This window comes from Centroberyx affinis, unplaced genomic scaffold, assembly GCF_046629955.1.
Source record: "Centroberyx affinis isolate AG114_WGS23_722 - 3 ecotype Tasmania unplaced genomic scaffold, CSIRO-AGI_Caff_v1 ptg002000l_1, whole genome shotgun sequence".
Classification (NCBI taxonomy): domain Eukaryota; kingdom Metazoa; phylum Chordata; class Actinopteri; order Beryciformes; family Berycidae; genus Centroberyx; species Centroberyx affinis.
In genome coordinates, this window is record NW_027280344.1 from 65,787 (window position 1) to 77,544 (window position 11,758).

Here is an 11,758-nt window from a genome sequence, read left to right on the forward strand (position 1 = left end):
TCAAAAATCTGGCAATATGTTTTCGCCTTGCTTATCTGCAAAAAAACTCATCGGAAAATATAAGTTGAGACTTTACTACAAATCTGTAGGATGTTCTGGTAAATTCGGCATGTATATAATCCTCCAAACAGCTCGAATTTTAACGGAAAACTGGTAGTGATGTTGGAACAAAACTCCTCATATGTTGGTACAAGCACCAACAACACTTGGTCCCTCCATCCATGACGTGACTGTACAGTTCACATGTTTACAGCAGCCTGGCGTCGAACGCTCAGGGAAAACAGCAGCTTTCCGTGTTAATCTCCTGGAACCGGCCTGACTTTGAATAAGACCCAAAGATTGTCTTATAAACTTGTAGAAAAGCTTCACAATGTTATCAGAAGAGGCCCAGCAGAGAGCGGAGCTGTGAGGAGCAGGCGGGGCAGAGCAGTGCTGCACGACAAGGACCAGGATGTACTGGATGTTTATCAGATGCTATCTGGTCAACACAGTCGCTGCTGCCGGCTCCACTGTGCCATTCTTCACCCACTGACTCACCGGGAAGCTGTGTGTGTGTGTGTGTGAGTGTGTGTGTGTGTGTGTGTGCGAGAGAGGGAGAGAGAGAGAGAGAGAGAAACAGAGAGAGTGTGTGTTGTGTGTGCAGGTGTGCATGTTTGTGTGTGAGAGAGAGCAAGAGAAAGAGAGAGAGATAGCTAGTATGGTGTGTGTGTGTGTGTGTGTGTGTGTGTATGTCAACTGTGTGTGTGTGTGTGTGTGTGAGAGAGAGAGACACATGGTGTGTGTTGTGAGTGTGTGTGTGTGTGTTTGTGTGTGAAAGAAAGCGAGAGAAAGAAAAAAAAATAGCTAGTATGGTGTGTGTGTGTGTGTGTGTGTGTGTGTGTGCGTGTGTTTGTGTGTGTGTGTGTGAGAGAGAGAGACTATCTGTGTGTATGAAAGTATGAAAATGTGTGTGTGTGTCTGTGTGTGTGCATTCATGTGTGTTTGTGAGTGTGTGTGCATTGGTGCACCAACACGCTTGTGTGTGTGTCTGTGTGTTTTAGGGTTTGAAGGTGATGTTGTGTGTGTGTGCAGGTGACTGGGGGGTTGTGTGTGTGTGTGTGTGTGTGTGTGTCTGTGTGTGTGTGTGTGTGTGTGTGTGTGCAGATCAGTCATGCTCGCTCACCTCTCCATGCAGCTGGTTGGTTTTAAAGGTAAACAAGGCCGGACTCTGTCGTGTTTTGGCCACATTGTCCCGTGCCGAGCCTGTCAGCACCTCTCTAAGTGCATTGTGGGATTAAGAAACGTGTCCGGACGGGACAGGACGGGACGGGACAGGACGTCCTGCCGGCTGCTGGGACAAACCTCCAGACTCCACTGTCCTGCTAAGGGCTCTGCTACAAACACTGCAGGCAACACTTTCTGTCTGAAACACAATAGAGAGAATCTAACGTTCACTTTCTAACTAAAAGCACTTAACAGTCGTGCAGCTGCCCATTCATGTTGTTTATTTATTGTTGTTTGTGTTGACTATAGTGAGATGTGTCTTTCTTCCTCTCTATATCTCTCCCTAGTTCTTCCCTCTCCTTTTTAAAGTAATAATCCACAACATTTTCATTTTCAATTTCCATTTTCCTCCTCTCTATTGCCGATTAACACAGTGATTCAACCTATATCCAGCTGATGAAAGCTTTTCCATTGTCTGTTATGAACAGCGTTTCATATTTCCGGTTTGTTTGGAATAAACAGAAGAAGAAGAACTGGGTAGTTAGCATGAGCCGAACAGACAAAGAAAAGAGAAACTCAAACTGCATCAACTGAAAATACAAGCCCCGCCCACACTGTTTGATTGACAGGTGATCTCTGGGAAACACCACAGTGATGAGGCTGAGAGACAAAGATGGAGACTAACTTCATTACTACTATTCATTACTATTCATTACTCAGTAATTACCAGTCATTATTACAACTATTTTACTTGAATATTACTTATTAATTACTTACTTGTAATTAATGGACTGTAATTCAAAGGGTTGTTCATTTTTCACTTCATTTCAGAACAAGACAAAGAAGAGCCTAGCTTATTGATTTGTAGTTTTTCTTGTTAATAATCGAAATATTTTGTTTTGGTCACTGAGGGTTTGGATTTGGTGACAAATCGTGAGTTGTAGTGTTTGAAGCTTTTAGTTTCTCCAGGCAGGTTAATGAGTTGTTAAGCTGCTTTATTCAAATGTAAATGTGTCATTTGACCTGTGTGTGTGTGTGTGTGTGTGTGTGGGTGTGTGTGGGTGTTGGTTTCTATCTGTCTGCACATTGCTGCTACAGAGATACTTGGATGCCGGATACTTTTGTCCCATTTGAGAAACTAATGGTTTGGTGTTGAGAGCAGAAGATCATCGTCTTTGAAGCAGCTTGTTTCCCCAGTCAGGTTAATAAGCACTTAAAGGGCTTTATTATAATGTAAATGTCCTAGTTGACTCTGTGTGTGTGTGTGTGTGTGTGTGTGTGTGTATGTTTGTGGGTTTGCTTGTGACTGCAAATGTTCAGTACAAATAATCAGTTGCTTCATACTTTTGTCGCTCTTATACAGTGTTGGTGGTCACTTTAGAGTACTCAGATTACTTTTTTGTTGTAACTAGTAACTTAATGTGTTAATGTGTGTTTTTAAATTATTGTAATACACTATTGGTTACTTTTTAAAATTAGAATGGCATTACTTTTGTTTTTCTATCATACTGTTTCATTTTTGTTCACGTAAATTAAAAAAAAAGGGAGAAAAAAGTTAGAATACTGCAGCATTTTGTCCAGAAAACACGGCAATTAACAAAACACAATCTCACAATCTCTGCTTCATATAAATGAGATTGGATTCCTTAGTCTTTTGCTGCATCATGTTTTTGAAATAACGCAAAAGAACTCCAACAAGTTACTTTTAATAAAGAGTAACTTTGTAACATAAGTAGTTACTTTTTAAGTGACAAAGTAAGGTAACGAGTGCTGAAACGATTAGTCGATGAACCGATTAGTCGATCGACAGAAAATTAAAGTAACTTTCCCCAACACTGCTCTTAAGTAAGTGATTTTTTAAGCTTTGTCAATTTGAATAGAGAGTTTTAGTCTGTGAGGCATTTTACTTCTCTAGTCAGGTGAAGTGAAGCCAAAAGTTTCAGGATAAAATGAAAATAAGAAGAGACAGAACAACTACATCACAAGCTGCAGGAGTTAATAAGTTGTTGAGGAGCTTTATTGAAATGTAATGTATGTCCCAGTTGACCCAGCGTGTCTGTGTGTGTGTGTGTGTGTGTGTGTGTGTGTGTGTGTGGGTAGATGTGTGGGTGTCAGTTTGCTTGCGTCTGCACATAGCTGTCACCCCCTTCCTTGCTTCCCCCTTGAAGTTTCCTCTCTGGACTGTGTGTGTGGGATGCTTTGCCCCGGGCCTGTCTGCAGGTTTCTGGGTGTTATGTGTACATTTGTCTCCCTGTGTGTGTGTGTGGGAGTCTCCATGTGACACGTGTGTGTGTGTGTGTGTGTGTGTGTGTGTGGGTATGTTTTCCTGCGGCAGGTGGCTCGCCAGCTGCAGCCGTCGGTGATCTGGATCGGAGACGCAGAGAAAACCTTCTACAAGAAAGTCCCAAAGACTGAGAAAGAGGTGAGGATGGACCACATGGAACATGTAGGAAAATAAGTATGAACTCTGAAATGCAGATTACATGATTTGTGGACATGAATTATGTGACAATAGCATGAATTGGACTCTCAATTTTCTCCTATTTGTCATATGAAAAGGTTAGTTATCGGTTCAGTTTAGGCAAATAAAACTGATTTTCAGAAGGGGTGACAACAAGTCATGACTTAAGGTAATTGATAACAAATATTATTACTGAAATTGAAAATAGTAGTTTGTTACACTACTCATTACTGGGAAAAACAATAAAATTACTTTTGATACAAGCAACATCAACACTTTTTGGTCTGTCTGCTTTGCCTTAAATCATTAAAATCCCATTTCTGATTCAATTCAATCCAATTTTCTGTTTCCATCTGCTGTCAAACAGCACTCTTATCTTTTGGTGGAGGATCTTCTGCAAATAAAGATTTAATTGGGGTGATATTTTCACACAAATGTTCAGTATTCACAATCAAGAATCACTTTAATCACTAAGCAAATGAAGGGCTTGAAATGAAGGGAAAATAGTGTTAGCTGATGTTTATTGCTTAATATTAGAAAAACAAGGATGGATACATCCACTAAACTGATATTATTTTGCTAATCAAGGGCTGAAGATCACTGATAATGATAATATTCAATAGTGAGTTTTACTTTGATCGCAGTAATCATTTTTGTCAGAGTTGATGTCGCATTTTTCAACTGGCGGAGATCAAATTTTTCAGTGAAACTCTTCAGTACAGGATTGTTTTTTCAGTTTCAGTCTGTAGACAGAAGACTGCATCACTTTACATACAGGCATTCACCATTTACAGTGTGTTCAAATTAAGAAAACAGAATGCTGCTTTGGTTCCTCATAGAGTTTGTTCTAAAGAGGTTTGTTTTGCGAAGTTCCTAGCAGGTTTTATATGGTATTTATTCAGTTTTCCGTTCTTCTGTCCAATCTCTAAAGAAACCAGTAAGAATGAAAGCTCTATTGTTGTTATTTTCATTCATATTTTGAAATGAATGAACGGAAAGTGAATTGACACAAGTCCCTGTGGTGTCCAGTCACATCCCTGGAGCAGCTGATGATGTCAGATCACAGCTTACGACTGAGCCTGTGCTTCCCTCTTGTGGCGACTTCACTCAATCAGGTTTTCTCCACAGTGGGGATTTCAGTTGCAGAAAATGAAGCAAGGAAATGGTAAAAAAAAAAAAAAATACAAACATAGGAAGTAGTTAAAAATTGTCTTCAGCTCTGTCAAAGCTCCTTAATCACTGATAACAGAAAACTTTGGATCCTTCACTTGCTGGTAAAAAGTTGAAATGTAAAAAAAAGCAGTGATACAAAATAAAACCAAGGCAGAGTTTGAGCCTGATGTCATTTTTAATTGTCTTGCAGCCCATAATGTAATAAAGGCTTTTATCTTTTTTCACTTGAGACTTGAGACTTCAGAGTGCCTTGGGGTTTTTTGGGGGTTTTTTTTTTGGCTTCTACTTTTTACATTTCAACTTTTTACCAGCAAGTTGAGGATCTAAAGTTTTGTGTTACTAGTTTGTTCCTCTAAACAGCACCTGAATGAATTATCTGATGATTAAAGAACACATATAACACTGCATTGCAGTCATTACATACATTAAAAATCACCGAGGATGCAAGCACAATAAAACCCAAAGGCTTATTTCCATTGCGGTCCTCCAGTAGAACACTTAACACAACACAAGATAAAAGCGAAACAACAAGACAGCAAGCGAAGACAATACAATCAACATATAAATAACTAGCAGGCGGTGGGGTAGCTATGTCAACATGCTCATGTTACATGGTATTTTGTAACCATTTCTTTAAGGCCACTTTAAACATGCTCTGTGAAACACTCAATTTCAGATTTGTGGGCAGATTATTCCACTGTACTGCTGCACTGTAGAGAAATGTGTTTTTGCCCATTAGGCTATTGAATCAAAAAGGTATGAAGTCTGTCGAGCTACCTCTTGTAAAGTAGCTATGATTGTCTCTTAGTAGTGAGAAATAATTTATTAAATACTTTGGTACCATATTTTTTACATTTTTACCAACGCCTGCATAAAATAATTAGTTTTTTTACATTTGGACAGACATGTTCACTGTTTGTTGCCTATTTTGGTCGTGATCTTGAATAGGATTTGCTCTGGTCTCAGTCTTGACTCTCATCTCGACCCCCTTTGGACCCGGTCTTAAGTCAAACTTGGACGTGGACGTGGTCTTGAAAATGACTTGGACTCGACTAAGGTGGAACACATTGGCCCAAGTCAAGCATTGCGTGAACTGTTGCACCCTGAGGCAGACTTTTGTGCCGAAAGCAATGAATTACCCAATAAAATGTAATGGCTTTTGAATTTTTCAAGAGTTACCTCTGATTCATGGAAGACTTGCGCTTTTCACATGTAGAGTTCACCAGAAATGTTGTTTTTTTGACCTGTCTTCACTCTGTAGTTCAAGAAAAGCCTATAGCAAGGACCGCAGTAAATTATTCACCATTTCAATCTCTTTTACTCTCCCTCTCTCTCTCTCTCCTGGTCTCTCCGTCCGTCCCTCTTCTTCCAGATGGAGCCCAAGAGGCTGAAGAAGGACCTGCCCAAGGCTCTGAAGACCCTGAAGCCGGAGGATCGCGTTCTGGTCTTGGGAACGAGCCGCAGGCCGTTTGACGCCGAGCTCAAACCCTTCTGTAAAGTCTACAGGAAGATCGTCCTCATCCCCAGACCGGACTACGCCTCCAGGCTGGGTAGGAGAGACAGCTGCTTTGTACTAGCAGACCAGGAAATTAAATGCATGTTGTATTAATGCGAGTGTATTGTGAAAAGTTGACACATCCTCAGCATTTTGTAACCGTCACTTGGTGAAAAATATGGTTAACTCTCCACCTCTGTCTATTACAAACAAGGAAAGGTGGTAAATGAAAATTTTGCAATTTGACAGCATGATAGAATGTCATTTGTGTCTCCAATGACGACACAGCATCCAAAATTTGTTTCTAAATATGCTGGTGACATATTGACTTTTGCTGAATATTTACTAAAAATGGTAAATAATGGCAGTACAGTAAGTGCCACAAGGTTTATAGAATCATTGGTGAACAATCTCTGGTTGTGCTAATCAGTGAAGTTAAGTAAAGATTATTTGGGTAACACTTTACAATAAGGGTACATTAGTTAAGCACTTAATTAACAGTTAACTAATGTGTCTGGTAATCATTTACTAATGGTGTTCATGTTAACACCATTAATAAATTAGTAAATTTAATAGTCATCTTTATAAACTATTAAATAATGTATAAATTAATACCTTAGTTAACATGAACACCATTAGTAAATTACACATTAGTTAACTGTTAATTAATAATAATAATAATAATAATAAACTTTATTTGTATAGCACCTTTCGTACAAGAAATGCAGCTCAAACTGCTTTACAACAAAGAAATTACATGCATGAAAATAGACATAGAATGAGCATAACATGAGCTAACCCTAACCCTAAAACCCACTGAACAATAATAAAAATAGAGTTAAGAAATAGAGTACATAATAGTACATAATTAAGGGTTAGTTAATGCTTAATAAGCATTAACTAACCCTTAATAAACAGTTAACAACCCTTATTAAGCATTAACTAACCCTTAACTTAGTGACCCTTATTGTAAAGTGTTACCTTTATTTGTAAAGCCCTTAATCACAGGCTTCACATCGCCCACATTGTGAAAACAATAAATGAAAATTACACCCTCCACCTTAGACCCTTAAAGAAAACAGGGAAAAACTCCCACGAAAACCTCATTAGGGGGAAAAAAAAGGGTTTCACAGAGAGAGATCCCACTATCAGGACAGTGAAGTCAGCTGCTGCAGTGTGTGGAAGGTATATAAAGCTATAATCAGCTATATTATAATGCAGGCTGTTTGTTGTTTGTCTCCTGCAGTCCTGTGGAGGGAGCTGCTGCGTGGCGGGGGGGCGGAGCCGGGTCCCGGTCTGGACCTCAGCTCCCTGGCTAAGATCACAGACGGATACACGCAGGGTCACATCCTGCAGGCCGTGCGCTCGGTGCTCCGCCCCCGCAGGCTGACCCAGCTCGCCGCCAAGCCCCTCTCCGCCTCCGAGTTCGTCCCCCCGCTGGCCCGCCTGGACCCCGTGTTCAGGGAGGAGGAGGAGGCCTTCAAGGTCTGAGAGCACGCTTCGTATCACAGCTGACGGGTCTGAAGGGTCAAAGTTAAAAATCAGTGTGTCAGGGTGAAGCCTAGATCACACTAGACCAGTGATTCTCAACCTTTTTCATATCAAGGACCACTAATTAGACCCCCATTTGATGAGATTTTGTCTCTTTGACACAAATCTGAGAATATTTTTATTGTCAGATATGATTTTGTCCAGAATCCCATGACTGTCTGTATTGCAGGTACAGAGATAACAGAGACACTATGATCAAAACAGTCTTTCTTCTACATTCTCTAACTGTATTAACTTCTTGTAAACTAAATAATGCTGAAGTTTAACAATTCATCAATTTGCTGGGGACCCAGTGAAACCCCCTCAAAGACCCCTGGCGGTCCCTGGACCCCACGTTGAGAACCACTGGCCTAGATCACACTAGACGATTTTAAAGACCCCATGAAGTGGCATGGAGAGCCTGATCTGCTTCCGTGTGTTGACGTGTTTCCAAATGAAACAGAAAGTTAGGGCGGGAAGCATCAGTGGGAGGAGCTTATTTGAATATTAACGAGATATGGAGGAAGTCAAATGTCAAACCCGCTCAGATCAATAATGGACAGCAGTCTGCACTTGTAGTTGTGGATACTCTCTGCTTCTGTCGCCCGTCTGGGAAAAGAGTTTTAGGTGAAGCAACTAGAAACACTCCTTCGTTCATGTTGCAGCTGACCTGAGCTGCATGCTGGGAAAAAATAGTCGGGGTTGGGGGGGAATAATTTCATTGGATGAAATTTTTGTCTCCGCCCCCGAGTGCAGGATGAGTCATCAAAAGAAATGTGCTGTTTATCAGAAAGAGAAAAAGTTCATTTTGATAAAAAAAAAAAAAAATCTAGAAATCAATATTTTTTGGGGGTTTTTTTGGCCTGTATTGGTGAACACTAAATCCAGCAACATTGGCAAAAAGGTAAAAAAAAAAAAAAAAGAGAGAGAATGAACCAGGAGAGAAATCACGTTTAACAACACACTGCACTTTTATTTGGAGGAATAAATCTCATATAAACTGGCAGCGTGCCCGGATCAATCCACATAAGCATCCAATTAACAAATTAATGGAAAGAAGTCTCATCCAAAATTCTTAATCAATAATGTAATAATGAGATTACAACATACATTTGTAATCTACACCTGTGGACAGATATTTTGTAATTTGCATTTATGGTGAATTGCTCTGAATGAATGGGAAAATGTTTCTGAATGACAGAATTGGGTATTTGGGGATTTTTCATGAGTTTTTTATTTTTATGTAGCCTAGTTTTCAAAAGCATCGGCACATGCAAATGATTACAGACTAGACTTCACAAGACAAACCACAGTAGAATCGAATGGAACAGATTAGGGTTGAATAGAGAAAAAAAGGAAAACATCCAATAAGGGCTTTTAAACCCTCTTCCAGTTAAATACAGTATCATCTGCACAGTCCTGGATACTCATTCATCATTCTGTCCTGCAGAACTAAAGACCTGAGAGAAAAATGTCTTCAAATTTATCTCCTGCCCCAATAAGAGCATCTTTGCTATAGAAGTAGACTGTATATTATTTAATAGCGTATAATTAATGGGTGTAATTTCCAGTGATGTTAAATCGATCTTTTGACTTTGAAAACACACAGAAAGTAGTTCCTCTCTCTCTCTGTAGGGCAGCATCGCCTCTGAACAGCCACCAGAGGGCGCTCTTCCTCTGCAGATTCAAACTCCACACTCCCTTCATGCAGTGTGTGTGTGTGTGTGTGTGTGTGTGTGTGTGTGTGTGTGTGTGTCTGCAGATGTGGTACAGCAAGACGCCGCTGGGCAAGAGGAAGGCGCGGGCCGCTAAAACCATGGAAGAAGAAGAAGCGGAGAGGGGGAAGAGGAAGGGCAAGGACAACACGGGCAGAGGTCCGAAGAAGAGCAAGGACGACAAAGGCAAGACGAAGAAGAAGAAGACGACGACGAAGAAAAAGAAGTGATTGAACGGAAACCGGTGGATTTTTAAAGTCGAATTTTGTAAAAGTAAAAGGAACTATGGACTGTTAGTGTTTGAATTTGGAGGAAATTATGTCATAGATTTTTATTTTGTTAGTATTCTATTGATTGCAAAATTGTCTTTTTCAAGCTGTAGCCCTGATTATCAGAACTGAACTTTTGGACTGTAACGTTTTTAGTTATTAGTGCTGCTTTTCCACTCCAATTTTGGTGATTTTCATGTTTACACGCTCCTCTGTGGGTTGAGAAAATCCCACAACTGAAGTCTGAGATAAAGTGAAAAAATACACAGCGGTCAAGCTGAAAACAAGGCTGTTGTTGTTAGTTTGTGAAAAGTTTTGGAGATACGAAGTTTTCACCCAGCAACAGCGTTCTGCTTAATGAGCAAGCAGCATGATAGTAGATCATGGTGACAATTCATTCAATCATTTCTCCAGAAGAGAGAGTGTGTATGTGTGTGTGTGTGCGTGTGTGTGTGTGTGTGTGTGTGTGTAGCCTTCGGGCTTCCCCAGTATCCTCAGACAAATCATCATTAAACATCTCTGGAACCACGAGAGCGTGCAAACAGAGACAGAGAGACTTCCAGTACCTTTAACCACGAAAAAACACAGACGAATAAATGAATTAATGCTGCTACACACACACACACACACACACACACACACACACACACACACACACCTTACCTTTCTCCCTGGCAGCCTTGGCACAGCCACAGTTGCGTGGCAGAGGCTTTCTGTGCCAAGGAGCTGCTAATTAGCCTGTGTAATTTTCATTGTTGCCAATTACAGCCAGAGGGGCTGCAGCACGGCACCTTGTCCCAGGTCGCTGTGTGTGTGTGTGTGTGTGTGTGTGAGTGTGTGTGTGTGTGTGTGTGTGTGAGTGTGTGTGTGTGTGTGTGTGTGTGTGTGAGTGTGTGTGTGTGTGTGTGTTTACAGTCGATGCTAACGAGCCGGCCTGCCCTGCCAAGCGGTTGACCCACTTCCCAGAGGAAGTCCCCAAGGACCCGCCCCCCCTCCAACCCTATCTCTCTCTCTCCCCCCTCCCCTCTTCCCCCCTCTTCCCAGTCAGCCAATGAGGAAGTCACTGTCCACCATAGCGGAATAGTGGGCGTGTCCTATTTCCCAGTCACACCCATTGATCCTCTGTCTGGGTTTGAACTCTCTTCTTCTTCATCTCCTTTCACTTCACATTCCCTGTCATCTTTTCCCTCTCTCTCTCTTACCCTCTCTCTCTCTCTCTCTCTCTCTCTCTCTCTCTCATCCCTCACCAGGTGGGCCCACGGAGCGTAACAAACACGGTCACCTTTTCTGGCTCCTTGTAGCTTCAACCGACGTCTAATTGAATTATTCATAAGTATCCGGGCCGCCGCCTTCCTCGCCCAAGAAAAAGCCCCCCGGAGCAGCAGAGGTTTTGTTTTTTTTTATGTGAAGATGCGGCGCGCTTTATTTACTCCGGTCGCGGTCCCCGGTGGGGCCCGCCTCGCCGCCCGGGCCCCGGCGAGGTGAACGGCCCCGGCGCACTTAACCAGAATAATAGTAAACGCACAGATAATTAGCGGACGCAGACACACAGCGGTGTCACTAATCTGCTCAGCGACATGTGAGTCGTGGCGTCAGCTGAGCGCTTCTCTCTCCTTCTTCTTCTTCTTCTTCTTCACCCTGTTTTTTCTGCTTCTCAGCCCCCCCCCCCCCTTCCTCTGTATGTAATATTCATAGTAATGTAAAGCATTATTGATCCCTGAAGGGAAATTCTCTTTTTGGTTGCCCGCCCTCCATTAAGGAGGTCAGCGCACACAATTAGAGCCCCGTTGGCTGGTAGGGACTCAGTGTCTTGCTCAAGGACACTTTGAAGAGCGAATCAGTGCTAGATCATGTGGGTTAAGCTGTAAACACTGTTATGTAGCTTCTATATAGTGAACAGCAGTAATCCTGT

The 11,758-nt window shown here is 41.6% G+C and overlaps 1 protein-coding gene across 1 annotated transcript in view; it reads left to right on the forward strand.

The window, feature by feature from the left end:
• Positions 1-9,807, forward strand: part of iqca1 (IQ motif containing with AAA domain 1) — a 70,926-nt gene extending 61,119 nt beyond the window's left edge. The window contains exons 17-20 of the mRNA XM_071530934.1: positions 3,539-3,625; positions 6,210-6,387; positions 7,579-7,817; positions 9,625-9,807. Coding sequence (XP_071387035.1) covers positions 3,539-3,625; positions 6,210-6,387; positions 7,579-7,817; positions 9,625-9,807 — 687 coding nt within the window. The remainder of the gene's footprint in view (positions 1-3,538; positions 3,626-6,209; positions 6,388-7,578; positions 7,818-9,624) is intronic.
• Positions 9,808-11,758: the final 1,951 nt, after the last annotated feature.